General features: G+C 41.6%; 1 protein-coding gene across 13 annotated transcripts in view; it reads right to left on the minus strand.

Moving 5' to 3' along the window:
• Nucleotides 1-25,021, minus strand: part of PEX5L (peroxisomal biogenesis factor 5 like) — a 246,584-nt gene that overhangs the window by 9,986 nt on the left and 211,577 nt on the right. For all 13 annotated transcript variants that reach the window (XM_082461401.1, XM_082461408.1, XM_082461409.1 and 10 more), the window contains 3 exons: nucleotides 6,767-6,883; nucleotides 4,398-4,541; nucleotides 1,056-1,126 (listed from right to left, as the gene is read on the minus strand). In XM_082461401.1, the coding sequence (XP_082317527.1) occupies nucleotides 1,056-1,126; nucleotides 4,398-4,541; nucleotides 6,767-6,883 (332 nt within the window). The remainder of the gene's footprint in view (nucleotides 1-1,055; nucleotides 1,127-4,397; nucleotides 4,542-6,766; nucleotides 6,884-25,021) is intronic.

The raw sequence follows: 25,021 nt of genomic DNA on the forward strand, positions 1-25,021 counted from the left end.
GGCTAATCCTGCATAAAATTTATTAGTAATTAGTTTATCTAATGAGAAGTAGGGAATATCACTATTTTAATGCTGATCTACTATCAACATATTAAATGTATCTTGTCCACAAAGCAAACTGACTTGAACTAAATTTGGATGTTAAGAAATGACTGTACAGTGTTTCATAAAGGAGAGGGAAATTCCCCATGTTTCAACTACTAATATGGGTTTAGGAGGCACGGGCTACAGCTGCTCCCCCTCATGCTATCCCACTGGCCGCTGGCAAGGGCTTTTCAAACTTTGATGTGCATGAGAATCATCTGGGGATCTGGCAAAATGCAGATTCTGATCTAATAGGCCTGGGGGTGGGGGCAGCCTGAAGTTGTACAGGTCCGACAAGCTCCCAGGTGATGACGATGTTGGTGATCTGTGGATAAGACTTTGCTTAGCAAGCCCTAGACAGAACCTATATCAGTTCTTTAGGAAGAGATTACATATATATGGATGTATAATAAATATACATTTATTTATTTATAAGAAAGAGTAGGGAAAGTGAAAGTCTATTTGGTAGGGGCTATTTTCCCAGGGTTTAAATAGGGGCTCTAATCAAGTAAGATGTGATGCTACACCCACCCAAAGTAGTCTAGAACTTTAGTCAGGGGCTCAGGATGCTGAAACTATCTCAGGAGATTCTCTGTAGACACATGGAACTAAAATTACATTGAGATAATTTTGAGTATGTTTTTCCTGAAGAAAGCTTTCAGATGCCACAAAAGGCTAGAAAGCTAAAAAGAACTATTGATTCAATGAGTCTACTTTATGACTGCTTTTGACATAGACTCTTTTGTGCCAATGAAGGCCAATTTGTAGTTGGTAAAACACTGCGATTTAAGAACACGATTTCTTCATAAATTGTTTTCCAGAGCTAAATGGAAGTAATATGTGGCATCTTGGCACTTATCCTGGTCACATTTTTACAGCGTACTTAACGGTCAAAGGACAAATCTGAAACCACAGGAAGTCCATTAACAAGTGTCCACCAGGCCCATGATTTTGCACTTAGCTTCATCTACCTCTGGAGGGCGACAATAGCTGCTTGTTCATTTTCATTCTCTGCCTGGGTTATCCCGAGGAACTGCCATGCCTACAAAAAACAACTGATGTCAACATTACAAGAGGAAGCAGAATCACTCATGTGCTTTAGTTGGTTCGTTTACATGTGACAGATCCCTCTGTGCAGAGCAGCCTGTCTCGGGTGTAAGAGTCTTGTAAAAGGGAAAAACATCACACGCATTTCTTCATTCAAACTCCCTTGTGACATCTGGGTCAAGATTCTCTGTCATTATTTACAAACTCTAAGTATTTATTCTCTCCTGTGGCTCATGGAAACCTCTGAGTTTCTGAGATTTCATGATATTAGGTATCTTAAAAGCAAAAGATAAATATATAAAACGATGCATCTATCAGGAAAAGAGGTAGAAAAATAACTCAGAAATGTAGCTAAATAGTCTAAAGTTTACAATAAGGAACCTCAAGATGTACAAAATAGAATTAGTTTGTATAAATGAAAGTCAAGCAGTTATTATAAGAGGTAACAGGAAATTTAGGAACTAGGGGAAACAAAACGAACTCCACTACAATGTGTTCACCACTTAATATAATCATTGTTAAAAAGCATAAAACACATATAAAATGCAATATAATGTATACATAATTTTATAGCCTACATTTACACTTTATATTACATTATCAGCACTTTCATGTTTTTATAAAATCTCCCTTATATTTTTTAATTTAAATTTTGTTAAACAGATATCCCTTTATTCCCTCAACCAACTCCCTTGTTGCTCTACGTTGCTTCTAATCCTTTGCAATGGCCAATAATGTGAAGAATATCTTCAGATAACGTTTTCCACATCTGGAATGAAAATTTTTACTATAAAATATTTCTACTTATATACTTATAAGAACAGTAATTCTCACACCATTACAAGCACAATACGCATCAACAAAACCTCTCATTACACACATTGTCTTCAGATTTGCTGGGGGTGTATCAGAGTCTTAGGGATTTTAAAAGGTTTGCATAACTCTCTTCTTTGAGAAGGAATGCTATGAACATTTTAAAACAGAACTCCATGAAACATATGGAGTCATCTTAAAGTGCTGTAAAAATTGTATCGGCTTTTTCCCTCATGGGTTATGATTACACATACCATACAAACTCATAAAAAATACTGAGTATTTCTCCCCCCAGAATATCAGTGATTCTTTTAAATCTTTCAAATATATACAGAGCAGCTTTTAATTTGATTTCACCTTTCATACATCTTAGAATGCTTCTTAAGAAAAGATTGATGAAACAGTCTTTCTCTGGGGGCATCTTCCTAGCCTTTGGGTGTGGTGTCATTTTCACCATTCACAGATCGTCCATTATCTTAGCGTTGGGCTCTCCATCGATTGAGAAGCCCTGGGTCCTGGTCTAGGATCCATCAGTTACCAAGTGTCCTCATTTTCTCAGTTACGAACCTGGGATAATAATGTATACCTTTTTATTAAACTTCCCAGGATTGTTGTGTCAAATGATATAATATATATGAAAACACATAGCATTTAGAAATGTAAGATGACACTATTTTGTTGGGAGGGTTGTAGTTTCCTCTTAACGCAATGACTTTCTCTTCTACGTTGATATTTAGATCTTTTAAAAATTCCAATATTTTGGTTCAGAATTCCAACTCTCAATTCAATCTCATTTCACTGTCAACATTTTGACTAACAAGATACTAGGCGCTTTAAGTAGGATCAAAAATTAGTTTACTTGTTCTTTCTATACAAACTAAGTACAACCAATAATAATGATAAAGGCTAAATATTGATGTGCCAGGCACTAAACTGGGCATTTTATTTGTATGAACTTATCCTCATGACACCCAATGAGATAGTTATAATTGTGATTTCCATTTTACATGTGAGGAAACTGAACCTTAGAGGGTTTTAAAGGGCTTGTCCCAGATCACGTGGCTCATGGCTAACAAGTGGTAGAGCAGGGATTTGAACCCACATGGTTAGGATAGCAGAGCCCAGAGGCTTAACCACTATTCTGTACTGCCTTCTCAGCAATGCATATATAATACATTTCTGCAAATTCCTCTGGGACTATCCCTCTATAAGATGTTTCCCGAAAATTACAAACTAAAAAAAGAAGCTTTGATACCTGCCAGTGTCTTATTACAGGCCTTTGCAGTTTGGGAAAATTAGTGGACCAAGATAAAATTGCAGAAGCCTCTTTGGTGTCTCCCAGTCTCCATCTCCACTCACCCTTCATGTCTCAGAGAAAGGGGCTTTTCTAACATGCGAATCTGATCGTGTCCCTCTCCCATAGTGGCTCCCCATGGCTTTCAGGATGAAGTTCATCTCTTGGCTACCTCTTCTTCCCCCCTCTCCTGCCACTGTCTCCTCCCCTCTCACCATGGATCCAATGTTTCCTGTCCCTCTGCCCACCCACAAACCACTCCCTCTTAACAACAGCTGGACTCCCCTGCAGTTTTTAATCCTCTCTCCCTCAAAATTCAGCTTTGGATTCACTTGGAGGGGAAGGCTGGGTCAGAACCCTTGCTCTCGGCTCTCCTGTGCGTACTCTGAACACTGCATTTATTACACTACATTGATTTATTTACTTGTCTTCCAGATAGATCACAAATTTGTCCTTTCAACTGGTCCATTTTTTCTACCTCTTCAATATTTTAGGACTTCCCTGGTGGCGAAGTGGTTAAGAATCTGCCTGCCAATGCAGGGGACACGGGTTCGAGCCCTGATCCGGGAAGACCCCACATGCCGCAGAGCAACTAAGCCCGTGAGCCACAACTACTGAGCCTGCGTTCTAGAGCCCGCGAGCCACAACTGCTGAAGCCCAGGTGCCTAGAGCCTGTGCTCTGCAATAAGAGAAGCCACCGCAATGAGAAGCCCGCGCACCGCAACGAAGACCCAATGCAGCCAAAAATATAAATAAATAAATAAATTTATAAAAAAAAAAATTTAAGCCAATTCCTGGCACAATTCTTGGGACATAATACGTGCTCAATAAATGCTGAGTGAGTAAATCAAGAGTGAGATATGGTGTGGCTCTAGACCCAGACAAAACTATACTCTGCCCCGTGAAAACTACTGCTGAGCCTCTAGGTTGGCAGTTTTGGTTTTTCGTTTCTTGTCTCCACCTTTTATTTTTGGGCACTGTAGACACTGCAGATTTGGTTAGAAAATAGGTACCTATTTGTAACTTTCAAACACATATCAGGCTTAGCCACGTTAACTCCTTTGGGAAACTTTACTTGATGAAAATGCCACCTAGCAGAACTCTCTGTCACCCTCTGTCCGCCCCTTTCCAAGCCTGGCAGGAGGAAGGGAAATGACACCTCTGCATCTCCAGGGTCCTGAAGAATTGCTGCCTCCATGAACAGGATGGTAACTGGCAGGTCCCCTTCCTTCAGCCTTTTTAAGCCTTCTTCAAATGCTCCAGGCCAGTCCTTGAAGGGGTTTTCAGTGTGAAAGTAATATCCCTACAACACAGAAGGGCCAACACAGATCCATTGATTTCACTCTTCATTGTTATAGTCAGTCAGTTCTTTTTGAATTTGAATTCAATTAATTTTATTTAAATTATCTGATTAATTTCAATGAAGTATAAATTGCTGTTGTTACCCTTATTTCGACTGTGGTACATTTTCATTGTGTAAATGTTAGATAACCTTATTTTGTTATTGAATAATATGAAAAGAAACAAAAAGTTACCTATAATGTCATGACTTAAATATGATCACTGCTAATATTTTGGAGTTTGTTTTCCTCTGGTATTTCTTTTGTTCTTTTTGTTTTAGCCATTTCCTCACAAGATTTTTAAAATACTGACTTTTGGGACATATTTTTGCTAAATGCTGCCACTCACTTCCTTGAAATGTTAATACCACATACTGTACATCTGTTTATATACAGTGGCCCTTCGGAGGGCTACAAACCATTGTAATATCTAAGATTTTTTTCACCTTCTACTCCTCAAACCAGGTTTTGTCCCATTGGGGGGTTGTATCTCTCCACTGAGAACGTATGCTTTAAAGTTACCATCTTTTATTGAAAAAATTTAAACAATACAGAATGTACAAATAATCTTCTAGTATTTTTCTGAGTATATAAGTTAACTAAGTTCATACTATATATGCAGGTTTGTAGCTTAAGCCCTACTTAATTTTAGTTATTAAAGTTATTTATATTATGCTAAAAATTAATCAATCCTCTTTTGATGGACATTCAGGTTACCGCCAATTTTTTGTTGTTGTTATCATAAATAAAGCTACAGTGAAAGCCACATGCTCAAATCTTTGTCTGCATGTGATTATTACCTTAGGATAGACTTCTAGAAGGATTTATTATGCTAAAGGCTATGAACTATTTTGAGACCCTTGATATATGTAGCTGAATTGTTTTTGAGAAAGTATGTCCTGATTTAGACTCTCATCAGAAGTATCAGAGATATTATTTGTTGCAATCTTAGTAGCAGAGATTGTCATAAAATCCTTCCAATTTGATAGATACAAATAAGCTAGTCTGTTGATGATGCTACTAAGGTTTTTAAATACATCACATGGAGACCTTCATTCTCCATAGGTGCTTAGAAAGACAAAACTCTTTGTCAAAATCCACAGGGTATGACCAGCTTATGTAGTGGTGTCAGGGATATGGGGCCCTGGGAGTGGGGAGCTCTGGTCCATGGATTACAGCCCAGAGACTGATGTTCTGCATCAATGTTCTCTCCTCTCACTCTCGATTTCTTTGTGGAAAATTAACTTAATTAGTTTTAATGAGATGGTTGATCTGATTTTATGAGATTTTTGCCTCAGCTACTGTGGGACAGAGAATACTGGAAGGAGAAAGACATTTCAACGACTACATAGATTGCTAATCCCACAAGATCAGAGACTATTCATCGTAGTCCCCAGTATCCAGAGCAAACAGTAAAATTTGTTGGGTTGAACTAAATATCATGGAAGTTATCCAGAACTGAGTATGATTGAGAATTCCTCTACCACAAAAAAAATAACATAAACATTTATATATTTATGTTTCCCCTGTGAAATAAAATTCAATCTTTCCATCTCTTTCAAGTCATTTAAACTTATTTCTCAAGTGTTTTTTTCCCAAGTGCTTTTAAAAGCATAAATCCTAGAGCAACTGGGACTTCATGGGTAATTTGGCTGGCTGTTGACTGTACTCACGTATTTGCTGGGGCTCTTTCTCAGGGGAATCTCTCTGAGGAATCCCCTTGGGACCTGACCTGATTGTGTGAAGTGTATCTTTTCCACTGAGTTCTTTGCTAGCTGCATAAAGACCACCTGTGAAATACAGCCCTAAGCCCCCCTTTTCACCCCCCTGCCCACTGATATCACTTCTGTCAGCTTATTGACGTGGCTCAGGCATTGTGGGACTAGCCCAGCTCTTGTTCTAACCCGCCCTCAGTGTTAGTTCAGTAACTGGCCAAGCTCTGGTTGGCTGCCAAACTGTCTTAACATTGATAAAAAATAAGGGTATTCCATTCCAGCTTTGCTGCCTTCACGCATTGGAAGATTACACTGTTTTCGTGTGCCAGAATTTCTTATAGGTCAGATTGACATGAAATTGTCTGTTTAATTCTTGGATTTTTTTCACAAAATAGTTATCAACTAATTTATAAAAATATGATCCACAGAGGTTGAGAAAACTGGTCAGCATATGTAAGAAGAGAAATGATCACCTTCTCACTAGCTGAGATTGTAACCTGGTTCTGGGCTTCTTGGTTCTCCGATATCCAGTTCCTCCGGGCCATTTCTTCCCATTCTGCTTGCATCTTATCCCAAAACTCTGTATCTGACTAGGAGACAGGAAAAATGAAGAGAGATATATTTAAGAACATGCTATATAATTTGGTTTATTTCCAGAGAGACAGTTTTCCTCATAGATTAAAATGAGTTCTGAGGAGGAATAAAGTGTTCAAACTGGCCACATCCAATGATACTCACGGTTGAAGAGCTTCTGGAGGGCACTCTGTGCTCAAAGTGTCGAACTAGATTAGTTCTGACTTTCTCCAGGAGGAAAACAGTTACCATCTGAGGAACCAGGATCACATAAACCAAATTCAGCTATAAATCCATTCCTTGAACAGTTTCAAGTGTGGGTACCAGGCACACATTTTAGGAAGGGCAGTCTCTCCTAGAGTTGCTCCTAGGCTATGAGGAATTAGAGCAACTGCTTTGGGACTGGCTGGGCAGTGACTTGGGGAAGCAGCTGGCCATGGACAAGGGAAAGCAACACTGGCTGATCCTACTTTGTGCCAAGCACTGTGCTAGGAGAAAACTGAGTCTAGAGGGTTATGGTCATAAAGCTGGGATTGCACAGGATCTGAACCACAGTCTGCGTTCTAAGCTCATGCTCATCACCTTATGGCAAACGTGGCTTCCTGGTGCTAAAGAATGAAGGAGACCAGCTTTGGGTGTGAACTCGACTGAGTCCTCTTCAAGGTATGTATGTATGTACGTATGTATTTATTTTTGGCTGCGTTGGGTCTTGGTTGCTGCGAGCCGACTTTCTCTAGTTGCAGTGAGCGGGGGCTACTCTTCGTTGTGGTGCGTGGGCGTCTCATTGCAGTGGCTTCTCTTGTTGCGGAGCACGGGCTCTAGGCACATGGGCTTCAGTAGTTGTGGCACGTGGGCTCAGTAGTTGTGGCTCGCGGGCTTAGTTGCTCCGCCTCCGTGGCATATGGGATCTTCCCGGACCAGGGCTCGAACCCGTGTCCCCTGCATTGGCAGGCAGATTCCCAACCACTGTGCCACCAGTGAAGCCCTTCAAGGTCTTTTCTATGGCAGGATGATTTTTTGAAAAATACTGCTTTGTGTTTTCCTCTTTATAACTTTCAAGTCTTCCAAAAGGGAAACCAGGCCATTAGCTCTCCTTTACTTCAGGGGAGGTGTGTGTTCCTGGACTGGGGCAGAATTTTTCTTCAAGATCTGTCCCTGGTTGGCTTCTACTTTACTAAGCCTGAAGAGAGTACTTGAGGTATACTGGGGGCGGGGGAGGAAAAAGAGGCAAGTATCATAAAGAACTTAAGAGAGGAGGGGGAATTTGCAGGGGCAGGAAAAGAGAAGGAGGGTGGTGGGTTCTGAGAGGAGCGGGAGATGATGCTTAGGTTTTAGGTATTTCCCTGGCAAGTTGGCCCAACCTCCGAGAGGATGACAGAGGGTGTGCTAGGAACTCTGATCCTCATGTGGAAGAGAAATAGAGAGAAACTGGATTTCGAGGAACCACTTGGGGCTTGGTTGGCTGTTAGCAGTCAGCATGACAGACAAGAGGATGGAGGCTCTGTCCTTGTTTTCTGGCACCACATGAGACTTCCATATTTGGTGCCTGAGACTAAGTTACCTGCCGGTTTGGTAAAAGAGATGCTTGGAAACCACTTTATTTTCCTTAAAGGAAACAAAGAAATGGGTATTCCTTGAACATCTGAGTCTGGGACTGAGATCCAATTTCTCTGCAAATCTCAACTTCTGTGATTCTAAATTCTGCGACTTGTTGACATCCAATCAAATCCTCCCAGTCTCACCCTCTACTCCACCCTCATGCCTGGGTGGTGGTTGTTCTGTGGTGCGACCTCTTCTTCAAAGTTGCTCTGAATGATCATTATAAGCTTATTTCTTCTGAATACGCACATGCAGGGGAAAAGGGCCAGCCCAATGTGATTAATCCCAGGCTACCAAGTAATAAATAGTACTTTTTGTTCTCCTTCTTTATTATGTCCAGAATACTCATTCCTACCCCAGATATGGGTCCTGTGCCTTCAGTAGAGGCCTTCCCTCAACAAAGGCCCAGGACAGCAGGCATCTTGATAATCTGTGTCTGATATGCTAGAAGCCCACGGAATGGACACCACTTATCCAGGTTAAGGTTAGGAATAAAATTCAAAATTTCTTTTTCAAAGAGTCTTTCTAGTAGAACACCAAATTGTGCCAACAGAATGATCTCAGATACACAACAGCTAGATAAAACACTAGAAGGAAATATCCTACCATGTTAGGAGTAATCTGTCTTTGAATGAAGGGATGACGGGTGATGTTTTTCTCACTTTTTTTGCTCTTCTGTACTTCCTGAATTTTCTATAAGTATTTTTTTTTATAATTTAAGAAAGGTTAAAAAATAATAAAAAGAAAAATTATCTTTCCTTTTTAAAATACCAGGAAACGTGCACATTTAGATACTGAGGAGACGCTTTCTTGAATAGCTTTTTAAAGATGCAGGTTGAGCTTGTCTGCATAGAAACAAAGAGAAATCTATCAAGTGAATTTTATAATGTTTACTGACTTTCTGAAGCCCCCTGATGGGTGATGTGAAATACCAACGACTTCAAGTACTTTCTAAGGTAGTTAAGTTCCCTTAGTGAGATTCCTTGGAATCTAAAGCGATTACAAGTCTTTTGAATGAAAGAAAGAGGAAGATTTTGTAATGTGTACATCTCCATTACAAAAGTCACCTTTCCTGCAGTTTCAAATTAGAGCAGTAGAAGAACAAATAAGACTGCTGTGGAAAGAGAACCTCAGTTGAGGTGGAGCTGTCAGGCCCTAATTTCATGAGATACACCAGGACTGACTGTTACCACTTAGAATAAGTTCTGCTGACTAATTAAAGTGCACCTGCACAGTTTCATTTAATTACAGAAGACTACTTTTAGCACAATCAATTTTCATCTGGTCTCAGAATCCAGACTTCATTCACATAAGTGCAGTTAACACTGCTTCTTTTCTATTCCTGATCAATTTCAGAGAAACCTGAAACATATTTGAATTTTAAACATTTTAGACATGACCGAGGAGATTTTACATATTGATGATTTTCTTAGCTGTTCTGGGATGCTGGTGGATTGTTTTTTACACTCTCTAGGTAATACATTAACTGCTTACACCAGAAACGAGCTATTGTTTGCAATCCATTTTCATTTTTAAAATAGCTTTCTGATTATAACAATGGTAGATATTCATGAAAAACTTGGGCTGTGCAGTATGGTGGTTAAGAACAGACACTTTCTCCTCATATGACCCTGGGAACAAATTCTGGCTCCATCATTGGCCTTCTGCAAGTCCCTTAATATCTCCAGGTCTCATTTTCCTTATCCTTGAAACGAAGATAGACTAGTGGTCTTGGTTAGTCATTATTAGGACTAAAAGAGAAAGTGTGTCCGTGGCATAAAGCACATGGTAAATGCTCAATAAAAGTAGGTGTGCCTACTAGTGCTTTTGTACCATTGAGAAAAATATAAAGAATGAAACAAAAATCACCCGTAACCTCAAAGCTCAAATACACATCTGTGAGTATTTTGGTGTTTTAATTTTCTGTATATATCAGTACATACCCTCTTCTAGATACCTTTCCCCTCTTCAGTTAAATTTTTCCTTTCTGCCTAATTATTCAAAAATAAGAGCAAGGTTAAGAAGATTACTGCAAAAATGGACTGTTATGTGGTAATTCAAATGGAATTTATGAAGAGTTTATTACAACATGGAATAGACCTTGATTTATAATGTTCCTTGATATGTAGTATGATCACAATGATAGAAAACAAGTAATGTGTGAGGAAAAAAAGACTACAGAGAAATGCACCCACGGTACTGAGTTCATGGGTTGGGATTACGAGGAATTTGCCCCAACACCTTCCCTTGAACCTTTCAGCATTTCCCAAATCTTCTATTGCTAGCATGTATTATTTCAGTGAAAAAGTAAGATTTGCTTAAAATAAGCTTACATCTTTTCAGTTTCAATTCTTCCATGACGTTTTCTCCAAAGACCCTACACTACAGCTGTCTCTTACCTCTCAATTCCAATACCGATATTCTCGATCAGTGGTTTGGAAGAAAAGAGGTATGTGCTAGCAGCTGCCATTATCCCTGTGAACTTGAGCAAGTCATTTAAACCCGTCTGTACATTATTTTTTTATCATTTGTAAAGTGAGAAGACTGAGCTCATTCGATAATAGCTCAGGCTTCTTTGTCTGTGCAGATTAACTCAGAAGATCAGAGTAAGGGGGAAGGGACATCATGGTCCAGGATCCCTTTTTTTTTTGGAAGGGGGCTTCTACCCTGTTCACTGATCTCCAAAAATTATATACTTTAAAACATTTCTCTAAAAGTATGTTTGACATTTTCCTTTCACTTTTTGGTTGTAAAACTAGTATATAAAAATTTCTATAAGAACCATGACAAAATTAAATACTAATTAAAATATAAAGAATAAGAAAACAAGCAATTTAATTTAGAACCAGGGAATTTTAAGAGATAGCAGCATATTATCAGCTCCCATTCACCAGTCTATTTTGGTTATCTCCAGTTTAAATAGAGTTCCTTTCAATTTTGTGGGTCAAACATAAGTTGCTTAGAAACATCCTGGGGCTGTGTTGTGAAGGAACTGATCTATGTGAGATTACATGTCAATTCTGCTTGTGCGGAGTCTGACTTTCCTTTTGCCTCTTTAGATATCCACTGATTAACTGTCATTGGATCAAAACTTAAAAAAAAAAGAAAAAACCCACCAAACAACCAACCAACCCATTCTGCATATGCAAAAGAAAAGAAAGTATCCCTTGCAAGGTGAGGAATGAAAATCACTATGCAAGTTTGGATAAAGTACTTGCCACAATAAACAATTTTCGTTGAAGTGAAGTTATGTGCAGATGAGTTAGGGACCTCATTGCCCTGGATCTAGTAGCCCAGGCTGGTGAAGAGTGGCTGAAATGTCCCCACTCACATCACTTGTTGACTGACAGCTCAGTGTTAGTTGAGGATTCCATGTGGCTGCCTAAAGAACATATTCGACCTGAGGCTGCAATCAAAGATGTGCAGCACCCAGATCAAGGATGGAATTCTTTTTTAAACTTAATAAAATAAAAAAAATTGAAGTACAGTTGATTTACAATGTTGTGTTAGTTTCTGGTGTACAGCAAAGTGATTCAGTTAGACATACATATATATTTTTTTTTCAGATTCTTCTCCCTTATAGGTTATTACAAAATATTGAGTATAGTTCCCTGTGCTATATAGTAGGTCTTTGTTGGTTATCTATTTTATATATGGTAGTGTGTATATGTTAATCCAAAATTCCTAATTTATCCCTCCTTCCCTCTTTCCCCTTTGGTAACCATAAGTTTATTTTCTATCTCTGTGGGTCTGTTTCTGTTTTGTATACAACTTCATTTGTATCATTTTTTTTTAAAGATTCTGCATATAAGTGATATCATATGATATTTGTCTTTGTCTGGCTTACTTCACTTAGTATGATAATCTCTAGGTCCAAGGGATAGGATAGAATTTTGATTGGTCAGAATTAGTTTGAGTTCTGGGTGCAGCCCTGGGTGTCCCACGTAGTGAGGGTCATTGACAAACAGGCAAGAGTAGATGGGCAGGAGTAAGCCTGTTTATGAAGCAATTCACCTGGTAAAGCAAGGCTCAGAGGGGTGCTGAGCGCAGAGCAAGCAGTTTAGCCTTGTTTTTGCAGGCAGCAGAATTAGGATAAATAAATGGCAGTTCCGGGGACAGAATTTTTTTTTATAAATTTATTATTTTATTTATTTATTTTTGGCTGCGTTGGGTCTTCATTGCTGTGTGCAGGCTTTCTCTAGTTGCAGCGAGTGGGGGCTACTCTTCGTTGCAGTGCGCAGGCTTCTCACTGTGGTGGCTTCTCTCGCTGTGGAGCAGGGCTCTAGGTGCATGGGCTTCAGTAGTTGTGGCATGTGGGCTCAGTAGTTGTGGTTCGTGGGATCTAGAGCGCAGGCTCAGTAGTTGTGGTGCACGGGCTCAGTTGCTCCGTGGCATGTGGGATCTTCCCGGACCAGGGCTTGAACCCATGTCCCCTGCATTGGCAGGCGGATTCTTAACCACTGCGCCACCAGGGAAGCCCGGGACAGATTTTTATCAAACACAACATGAAGCTGGCTGAAAATGGAATGGGCTTCTTCTTCCTCAGAGGGATGGGCTCCCCAGCATTAGAAATCTTCAGAGACACAATGCCCAGTGTGAGGATTGCTCTACAGACGATTCACAGGTCAGTTTGACCTCATGAATTCTATGGTCTCTCACAAGCCTGAGTGTCTTTGTTTGCAGTGTTATTAATGAATTGATTTATTGAATCAAACAGGAAGGTTCAAAATTAATAAAATCTCTACGAGATAAGAAATGGATCTGTCATGCATGTACCTTTCTCAAGCTAAACAGTATAGGGGAGGAAACAGACAGGCTTTGGCATCAGGTAGAACAGGCTGCAGTCCTGGCTGTGCTCCTTGTCGTGACTTTTGGCAATTTATTTCACTTCTCTAACTCAGTTTCCTGGTCTGTAAAATGTAAAAAGTCTCTTAGAGCAGTTGTGTGGATTAGGTGAGGCAATGTATGTAAAGTGCTTAGAATTTGTAACATATAAGAGCTAAGGAATTGGCAATTAATGTTATTTTATATTTGTAAATGAAAAAGAATATTTCCTAGGATTGAGAGAGGATGCAGTCCCACAAACTGTAAACGGTGTGGTTCAGAAGTGTTGAAAAACAAAAATATTGGTACTAGCACTCAACAGAGATTTTCCAGTTGCCTCCGGGTTAGATACGCTTCCCTGTATAATGGAGTTGGCCATCACTGCCAATGTTGGCAGGCACCTGGGTAAACAGCCTGAGGCTCTCACCAAACAACATGCCAGCTTGTTAGCTGCAGAAATGTGGGGAGGAAGAGTTGAAATGATGGGAAGGAGAGGAACTGGCACAGGAGGCTGGAGATACTGCAGTACAAAGCTTGAGCAGACTAACCAAGAGCCATTTCTAACAGAGACTCTAAGGGAGTTTCCTGTTCTTTGCTTTCTATTCTTTTTCACCTGGCAAGTGGCAAGGAGGAATGGAGTATTAAAGAACAATGAACAAAGCCTGTTGTCCATATGGGCAGGGGTCATTTTTGAAAGGGCTTTTAGGGTATTCATTAGCAAATGAACGCCTTTGCAGAGCCAGAATTTTACACGATCCTATCTCTGTTTGTAGCTCCAGGGGTATTTGCATTCATAACAAAGAACTGCCCTTAAGGTGCCCTGAAATGAGGTTTGGAGACTAAGCCTGGTGTTTGCTGCTGCTTTGGGAGTAAGGTTTCCTGAGGCCAGTTTCTCAGAGGCTACTTATTTCCTGTAGGTCTCCTGGCTGCTCTCTGGGCTGCTAAGGGCAGGAGACTACAGGGCTGCTTTACCACAGGCTTGGGGAGATGGGGAGGGCCCTTGGGTTTGAGCCTTGTCTCATGTTCCATGCAACAAGTCATGTGAGGAGGGAAGGGGCAGGTAGATAGTTATAGTGTGAGCCCTGGCTGTTAGCTTTTCTTCCTGTAAAGCAAACGCCTGACTTCAGCTTTGATTGCCGAGGTATCCACTTCAAAGAGGCACCCGCTCCAAAGATGGCATCCTCTTCAAAGTTGGCTATCTCGAATAAACACATTGCTAGCTACAAGACTAGATAAAGGGCCAAGCTGTGCCCCCCCCACCCCCCTCTCTTACGTCCCAGGCTCCTTTGTTTTAGAGTTCTTTGACAACTGACCATTTGGGAGGATTGTTTTTTTTCTCTTCTGGAGCTTTAAATTCCCACTCTTATGCTTTAAATTCACCAATAAAGAGTTGGCCCTTGAAACCCTAGGCCCCCACTCTCAAACCCAATAAAAGGAGAACCCTAGACCCATGCTTGCATTCTTTCTCTCTACCTGTGACTTTGCTGTGTGGTCCCAGGTGTGCCATGTAATTTCTAGGACCTGTAAGTAATAAACGTTTATTTTTCTTTAAAAGTTTCCTGATAGTTATTGCTGAGGGCATCTTGCAATCATAGTAAGAAACACAAGGGCCAGCCCAACCACAACACTGGTTAGGCTGAGACAGGCACAGAATAACAGTGAACGGCAAGCAATGTGACTCCCTTCCAAAGGGGTTTCTTCTCCTTTAGCCATGTCTCCAAGTGGGGAAAGTCACTGGGAAACTCCCTACCAGCCTTATAAAATAAGGCATTAGAAATATTTGCTAAACCCAAACTATATGTTTGTGCTTGCATCATAGCAATATTAAACGAAACAAAACACCTAGATGTGGATGCTACTCTCAAGAAGCTCACCATCCAACGATAAAATAAAAATAGAGGTAACTGCAATTCAAGAGAAGGTGAACAAATATTGCAAAAAGAAATAAACTTACTTGCTCAAAATCACCCTATTATTGGTAAATAAAAGATCTGGAATTCAAGATATTTATTCTTTCCTTTTAGGGCAGATTGCATCTTCCAAAAGTGGCTACAGTGGTGTTTCTGGTCCCCCAGCCTGTTCAGAACTTTGCCACACTCCATTAAGTGGTGGAGTCTGTGGCCCTGTCTTTGAACACTTGCCCTGACAAACAGAATGCAATGGAAGTGAACTGGTGTGACTTTTAAGGCTACATTCTAAAAGGTGACACAGTTTCTGCCTGCCTCTCTTTTACTCTCTAGCCACTCACCCTTGGAATCTAGCTGCCATGTTGGAAGGAAGCCCAGGCCTCAAAGAAAGGCCACCTGTAGGTGTTTTAGCCATCTACCACACTAAGGTTTCAGGTGACTACCAGCGTAAGCCTTCTGATATGTGACTGGGAGTGCCTTTGGATGATTCCACCCCCTCGCCATTACTACCAGCCTTCAAGCCACATAGTGGAACCAAGATGAGCCATCCTCTCTGAGCCCTACCCAAATTGCAGATTTTTGAGCAAAATAAATATTGTTGTTTTAAGTCACAAGTACTGGAGTAATTTAACACACATCCAGAGTAACTGGAGCATACTTTAGGTCAGAGGACTGGAACAGGGAAGGAGGACTAGGTGTAGGAAGGGACCTTATGATGGGGCTTCCTCGAAGGGCTGGGCAGGCTAATGATGTGTGGTAGCATTTCCTCAAAAAGTGTTTTAGGGACAAAGAATTCTGTGGTCAAATGAGCTTGAGAAACTTTAGGTTAAACCAGAGGCTGCAAATTGGTGGCCTATAGGCCAGGTCTAGCCAAGAGTCATGTTTTCTCCCCCTCATCCTAGATGTGAAATTTCACATCAAAACTTGGATTACAGGAGAGTGGCCAAGATGGCAGAGTAGAAAGACCCTGAGCTCACCTCCTCTCACAAGCACACCAAAATCACAACTATCGGCAGAACAACCATTGATGAAAAAAACTGGAACTCACTAGAAAAGACCTTCTACAACTAAAGACATAAAGAAGGAACCACAACAAGACAAGTAGGAGGGGGAGACACTCAATGTAGTCAAATCCCATACCTTCTGGGTGGGCAACCCACAAACTGGAGAAAAATTATGTTGCAGAGATTCTTCCACAGGAGTGAGAGTTTGAGGCCCATGTCAGGCTCCCCAGCCTGAGGGTCCAGTACCAGGAAGACAAGCCCTCAGAGCATTAGGCTTTGAAGGCCAGCGGTGCTTAATTGTAGGAGCCCTTTAGGACTGGAGGAAATAGAGACTTTACTTTTGAAGGGCACACACAAAATCTCATGTGCACCAGGACCCAGGGCAAGCTCAGTAATTTGATAGGTGCCTGGGCCAGACCTACCTGCTGGTCTTGGAGGGTTTCCTGGAGAGAGGTGGGGGGTGACTGTGGCTCACCATGGGGACATAAACACTAGTGGCATATTGGGGAACATTCAAATGCATGAACACTGCTGCTGGCAACTGCCATCTTGGCTCCTTAGCACCAAGACCTGGCCCCACCCAATAGCCTACAGGCACCAGTGCTGGGGTGCCTCAGGACAAACAACTAACTGGATGGGAACACAGCCCCACCCGTCAGCAGACAGGCTGCCTAAAGACTTCCTGAGCCCATAGCCACCCCAGACACAGCCTTGCCCACCAGAGGGCCAAAACCTAGCTGCACCCACCAGTGGTCAGGCACTGGCCCTTCCCACCAATAAGCCTGCACAAGCCTCTAGACCAGCCTAGAGCATAGAGCTTGGGTGACGAGAGGGGAGTGCACTGCTGGGATGCATAGAACGTCTCCCACAGAAGGCCACTTCTCCAAGGTTGAGAAATGTAACTAACCTACCATATACATAAAAATACAAATAGCAACTTAGACAAAATGAGGTGGTAGAGGAATAGTTCCAGACAAAGGAACAAGATAAAACCCCAGAAGGAGAACTAAGTGAAATGGAGATAGGCGATCTACCTGAGAAACAGTTCAGAGTAATGATTGTAAAGATAAAGAATTCAGGAGGAGAATGGCGGCACAGACTGAGAAGCTAGAAGTTTTTAACAAAGAGTTAGAAAATATAAAGAATAAGCAAACAGAGATGAAGAATAACTGAAATGAAAAATACACTAGAAGGAATCAATTGTAGACTAAATGATACAGAAGAACGGATCAGTGAGCTGGAAGACAGAGTAGTGGAAATCACTGCTGCTGAAGAGAAAAAAGAATGAAAAGAAATGAGGACAGTTTAAGAGACCTCTAGTACAACATCAAGCACACTAATATTCACATTATAGGGGTCCCAGAAGGAGAGGAGAGAGAAAAAGGGCCTGAGAAAATATTTGAAGATATAATAGCTGAAAACTTCCCTAACTTGGGAAAGGAAACAGTCATCCAAGTCCAGGAAGCTCAGAGAGTCCCATACAGGATTAACTCAAAGAGGGACACACCAAGACACACTGTAATCAAAATTACAAAAATTAAAGATAAAGAGAGAATATTACGGGGAGGAGAGAAGATGGCAGAAGAGTAAGACACGGAGATCACCTTCCTTCCCACAGATACAGTAGAAATACATCTACACGTGGAACTGCTCCTACAGAACACCCACGGAACGCTGGCAGAAAACGTCAGACCTCCCAAAAGGCAAGAAACTCCCCACGTACTTGGGTAGGGCAAAAGAAAAAAGAAATAACAGAGACAAAAGAATAGGGACGGGACCTGCACCAGTGCGAGGGAGCCGTGAAGGAGGAAAGATTTCCACGCACTAGGAGCCCCTCCATGGGCAGAGACTGCGGGTGGCAGAGGGGGGAAGCTTCGGAGCCATGGAGGAGAGCGCAGCCACAGGGGTGCAGAGGGCAAAGCGGAGAGATTCCCGCACAGAGGATCGCTGCCGACCAGCACTCACCAGCCCAAGAGGCTTGTCTGATCCCCTGCCGGGGCGGGTGGGGCTGGGAGCTGAGGCTCGGGCTTCGGTCGGATCGCAGGGAGAGGACTGGGGTTGGCGGCGTGAACACAGCCTGAAGGGGTTAGTGCACCACAGCTAGCCGGGAGGGAGTCCGGGAAAAAGTCTGCAGCTGCCGAAGAGGCAAGAGACTTTTTCTTCCCTCTTTGTTTCCTGGTGCGCGAGGAGAGGGGATTCAGAGCGCCGCCTAAACGAACTCCAGAGACGGGCGTGAGCCGCGGCTATCAGCGCAGATCCCACAGCAACAGGGGCGCAGAGGAAAAAACGGAGAGATTCCCGCACAGAGGCTCGGTGCCAAGCAGCACTCAGCAGCCCGAGAGGCTTGTCTGCTTACCCGCCGGGGCGGGCGGGGCTGGGAGCTGAGGCTCGGGCTTCGGTCGGTCGGATCGCAGGGAGAGGACTGGGGTTGGCGGCGTGAACACAGCCTGAAGGGGTTGGCGCACCACAGCTGGCTGGGAGGGAGACCAGGAAAAACTCTGCAGCTGCCGAAGAGGCAAGAGACTTTTTCTTGCCTCTTTGTTTCGTGGCGCGCAAGGAGAGGGGATTCAGAGCGCCGCCTAAACGAACTCCAGAGATGGGCGTGAGCCGCGGCGATCAGCGCGGGCCCCAGAGACGGGCGTGAGACGCTAAGGCTGCTGCTGCCGCCACCAAAAAGCCTGTGTGCGAGCACAGGTCACTCTCCACACCGCCCCTCCCAGGAGCTGGTGCAGCCCGCCACTGCCAGGCTCCCGTGATCCGGGGACAACTTCCCCGGGAGAACGCACTGCGCGCCTCAGGCTGGTGCAACATCACGCCGGCCTCTGCCGCCGCAGGCTCACCCCGCCTCCTCTGTACCCCTCCCTCCCCCTGGCCTGAGTGAGCCAGAGCCCCCGAAGCAGCTGCTCCTTTAACCCCGTTCTGTCTGGGTGGGGAACAGACGCCCTCAGGCGACCTACACGCAGAGGCGGGTCCAAATCCAAAGCTGAACCCCGGGAGCTGTGCGAACAAAGAAGAGAAAGGGAAATCTCTCCCAGCAGCCTCAGAAGCAGCGGATTAAAACTCCACAAAAAACTTGATGTGCCTGCATCTGTTGAATACCTGAATAGACAACAAATCATCCCAAATTCAGGAGGTGGACTTTGGGAGCAGGATATATTAATTTTCCCCTTTTCCTTTTTTTGTGAGTGTATATGTATATGCTTCTGGGTGAGATTTTGTCTGTATAGCTTTGCTTTATAATAGCTTTATTTTACTTCACTATATTATAGCCTCTTTCTTTCTTTCTTTCTATTTTTTCTCCCTTTTACTCTGAGCCATGTGGACGAAAGGCTCTTGGTGCTCCAGCCAGGCATCAGAGCCGTGCCTCTGAGGTGGGAGAGCCAACTTCAGGACACTGGTCCACAGGAGACCTCCCAGCTCCACGTAATACCAAATGGCAAAAATCTCTCAGAGATCTCCATCTCAACATCAAGACCCAGCTTCACTCAACGACCAGCAAGCTACAGTGCTGGACACCCTATGCCAAACAACTAGCAAGACAGGAACACAGCCCCATCCATTAGCAGAGAGGCTGCTTAAAATCATAATAAGGCCACAGACACCCCAAAACACACCACCAGACGTGGACATGCCCAACAGAAAGACAAGATCCAGCCTCATCCACCAGAACTCAGGCACTAGTTCCCTCCACCAGGAAGCCTACACAACCCACTGAACCAACCTTAGCCACTGGGGACAGATACCAAAAACAACGGGAACTACGAACCTGCAGCCTGTGAAAAGGAGACCCCAAACACAGTAAGATAAGCAAAATGAGACGACAGAAAAACACACAGCAGATGAAGGAGCAGGGTCAAAACACACCAGACCTAACAAATGAAGAGGAAATAGGTAGTCTACCTGAAAAAGAATTCAGAATAATGATAGTAAGGATGATCCAAAATCTTGGAAATAGAATAGACAAAATGCAAGAAACATTTAACAAGGACGTAGAAGAACTAAAGAGGAACCAAGCAACAATGAAAAACACAATAAATGAAATTAAAAATACTCTAGATGGGACCAATAGCAGAATAACTGAGGCAGAAGAAAGGATAAGTGACCTGGAAGATAAAATGGTGGAAATAACTACTGCAGAGCAGGATAAAGAAAAAAGAATGAAAAGAACTGAGGACAGTCTCAGAGACCTCTGGGACAACATTAAACGCACCAACATTCGAATTATAGGGGTCCCAGAAGAAGAAGAGAAAAAGAAAGGGACTGAGAAAATATTTGAAGAGATTATAGTTGAAAACTTCCCTACTATGGGAAAGGAAATAATTAATCAAGTCCTGGAAGCACAGAGAGTCCCATACAGGATAAACCCAAGGAGAAACACGCCAAGACACATATTAATCAAACTGTCAAAAATTAAATATAAAGAAAACATATTAAAAGCAGCAAGGGAAAAACAACAAATAACACACAAGGGAATCCCCATAAGGTTAACATCTTATCTTTCAGCAGAAACTCTGCAAGCCAGAAGGGAGTGGCAGGATATACTTAAAGTGGTGAAGGAGAAAAACCTACAACCAAGATTACTCTACCCAGCAAGGATCTCATTCAGATGTGATGGAGAAATTAAAACCTTTACAGACAAGCAAAAGCTGAGAGAGTTCAGCACCACCAAACCAGCTTTACAACAAATGCTAAAGGAACTTCTCTAGGCAAGAAACACAAGAGAAGGAAAACATCTACAATAACAAACCCAAAACAGTTAAGAAAATGGGAATAGGAACATACATATCGATAATTACCTTGAATGTAAATGGATTAAATGCTCCCACCAAAAGACACAGGCTGGCTGAATGGATACAAAAACAAGACCCATATATATGCTGTCTACAAGAGACCCACTTCAGACCTAGGGACACAAACAGACTGAAAGTGAGGGGATGGAAAAAGATATTCCATGAAAATGGAAATCAAAAGAAAGCTGGAGTAGCAATTCTCATATCAGACAAAATAGACTTTAAAATAAAGAATATTACAAGAGACAAAGAAGGACACTATATAATGATCAAGGAATCGATCCAAGAGGAAGGTATAACAATTGTAAATATTTATGCACCCAACATAGGAGCACCTCAATACATAAGGCAAATACTAACAGCCATAAAAGGGGAAATCGACAGCAACACAATCATAGTAGGGGACTTTAACATCCCACTTTCACCAATGGACAGATCATCCAAAATGAAAATAAATAAGGAAACACAAGCTTTAAATGATACATTAAACAAGATGGACTTAACTGATATTTATAGGACATTCCACCCAAAAACAACAGAATACACATTTTTCTCAAGTGCTCATGGAACATTCTCCAGGATAGATCATATCTTGGGTCACAAATCAAGCCTTGGTAAATTTAAGAAAATTGAAATCGTATCAAGTATCTTTTCTGACCACAACGCTATGAGACTAGATATCAATTACAGGAAAAGATCTGTAAAAAATACAAACACATGGAGGCTACACAATACACTACTTAATAACGAAGTGATCACTGAAGAAATCAAAGGGGAAATCAAAAAATACCTAGAAACCAATGACAATGGAGATACGACGACCCAAAACCTATGGGACGCAGCAAAAGCAGTGCTGAGAGGGAAGTTTATAGCAATACAAGCCTACCTCAAGAAACAGGAAACATCTCGAATAAACAACCTAACCTTGCACCTAAAGCAATTAGAGAAAGAAGAACAAAAAAACCCCAAAGCCAGCAGAAGGAAAGAAATTATAAAGATCAGGTCAGAAATAAATGAAAAAGAAATGAAGGAAACAATAGCAAAAATCAATGAAACTAAAAGCTGGTTCTTTGAGAAGATAAACAAAATTGATAAACCATTAGCCAGACTCATCAAGAGAAAAAGGGAGAAGACTCAAATCAATAGAATTAGAAATGAAAAAGGAGAAGTAACCACTGACACTGCAGAAATACAAAAGATCATGAGAGATTACTACAAGCAACTCTATGCCAATAAAATGGACAACCTGGAAGAAATGGACAGATTCTTAGAAATGCACAAACTGCCGAGACTGAACCAGGAAGAAATAGAAAATATGAACAGATCAATCACAAGCACTGAAATTGAAACTGTGATTAAAAACCTTCCAACAAACAAAAGCCCAGGACCAGATGGCTTCACAGGTGAATTCTATCAAACATTTAGAGAAGAGCTAACACCTATCCTTCTCAAACTCTTCCAAAATATTGCAGAGGGAGGAACACTCCCAAACTCATTCTACGAGGCCACCATCACCCTGATACCAAAACCAGACAAAGATGTCACAAAGAAAGAAAACTACAGGCCAATATCACTGATGAACATAGATGCAAAAATCCTCAACAAAATACTAGCAAACAGAATCCAACAGCACATTAAAAGGATCATACACCATGATCAAGTGGGGTTTATCCCAGGAATGCAAGGATTCTTCAATATACGCAAATCAATCAATGTGATACATCATATTAACAAATTGAAGGAGAAAAACCACATGATCATCTCAATAGATGCAGAGAAAGCTTTCAACAAAATTCAACACCCATTTATGATAAAAGCCCTGCAGAAAGTAGGCATAGAGGGAACTTTCCTCAACATAATAAAGGCCATATATGACAAACCCACAGCCAACACTGTCCTCAATGGTGAAAAACTGAAACCATTTCCACTAAGATCAGGAACAAGACAAGGTTGCCCACTCTCACCACTATTATTCAACATAGTTTTGGAAGTGTTAGCCACAGCAATCAGAGAAGACAAAGAAATAAAAGGAATCCAAATCGGAAAAGAAGAAGTAAAGCTGTCACTGTTTGCAGATGACATGATACTATGCATAGAGAATCCTAAAGATGCTACCAGAAAACTCCTAGAGCTAATCAATGAATTTGGTAAAGTAGCAGGATACAAAATTAATGCACAGAAACCTCTTGCATTTCTATACACTAATGACGAAAAATCTGAAAGTGAAATTAAGAAAACACTCCCATTTACCATTGCAACAAAAAGAATAAAATATCTAGGAATAAACCTACCTAAGGAGACAAAAGACCTGTATGCAGAAAATTATAAGACACTGATGAAAGAAATTAAAGATGATACAAATAGATGGAGAGATATACCATGTTCCTGGATTGGAAGAATCAACATTGTGAAAATGACTCTACTACCCAAAGCAATCTACAGATTCAATGCAATCCCTATCAAACTACCACTGGCATTTTTCACAGAACTAGAACAAAAAATTTCACAATTTGTATGGAAACACAAAAGACCCCGAATAGCCAAAGCAATCTTGAGAACGAAAAATGGAGCTGGGGGAATCAGGCTCCCTGACTTCAGACTATATTACAAAGCTACAGTAATCAAGACAGTTTGGTACTGGCACAAAAACAGAAATACAGATCAATGGAACAGGATAGAAAGCCCAGAGATAAACCCACGCACATATGGTCACCTTATCTTTGATAAAGGAGGCAAGCATATACAGTGGAGAAAAGACAGCCTCTTCAATAAGTGGTGCTGGGAAAATTGGACAGATACATGTAAAAGTATGAAATTAGAACACTCCCTGACACCATGCACAAAAATAAACTCAAAATGGATTAAAGACCTAAGTGTAAGGCCAGACACTATCAAACTCTTAGAGGAAAACATAGGCAGAACACTCTATGACATACATCACAGCAAGATTCTTTTTGACCCAGCTCCCAGAGAGATGGAAATAAGAACACAAATAAACAAATGGGACCTAATGAAACTTAAAAGCTTTTGCACAGCAAAGGAAACCATAAACAAGACCAAAAGACAACCATCAGATTGGGAGAAAATATTTGCAAATGAAGCAACTGACAAAGGATTAATCTCCAAGATTTACAAGCAGCTCATGCAGCTCAATAACAAAAAAACGAACAACCCAATCCAAAAATGGGCAGAAGACCTAAATAGACATTTCTCCAAAGAAGATATACAGATTGCCAACAGACACATGAAAGAATGCTCAACATCATTAACCATTAGAGAAATGCAAATCAAAACTACAATGAGATATCATCTCACACCAGTCAGAATGGCCATCATCAAAAAATCTAGAAACAATAAATGCTGCAGAGGGTGTGGAGGAAAGGGAACACTCTTGCACTGTTGGTGGGAATGTAAATTGATACAGCCACTATGGAGAACAGTATGGAGCTTCCTTAAAAAACTACAAATAGAACTACCATACGACCCAGCAATCCCAATACTGGGCATATACCCTGAGAAAACCATAGTTCAAAAAGAGTCATGTACCAAAATGTTCATTGCAGCTCTATTTACAATAGCCAGGACATGTAAGCAACCTAAATGTCCATCGACAGATGAATGGATAAAGAAGATGTGGCACATATATACAATGGAATATTACTCAGCCATAAAAAGAAATGAAATGGCGGTATTTGTAATGAGGTGGATGGAGTTAGAGTCTGTCATACAGAGTGAAGTAAGTCAGAAAGAGAAAAACAAATACAGTATGCTAACACATATATACGGAATCTAAGGAAAAAAAAAAAAGGCCATGAAGAACCTAGTGGCAAGACGGGAATAAAGACACAGACCTACTAGAGAATGGACTTGAGGATATGGGGAGGGGGTGGGGTGAGATGTGACAGGGTGAGAGAGTGTCATGGACATATATACACTACCAAATGTAAAATAGATAGCTAGTGGGAAGCAGCCGCATAGCACAGGGAGATCAGCTCGGTGCTTTGTGACCACCTAGAGGGGTGGGATGGGGA

Source organism: Balaenoptera physalus, assembly GCF_965194825.1.
Source record: "Balaenoptera physalus genome assembly, chromosome: 4".
NCBI classification, from domain to species: Eukaryota; Metazoa; Chordata; class Mammalia; order Artiodactyla; family Balaenopteridae; genus Balaenoptera; species Balaenoptera physalus.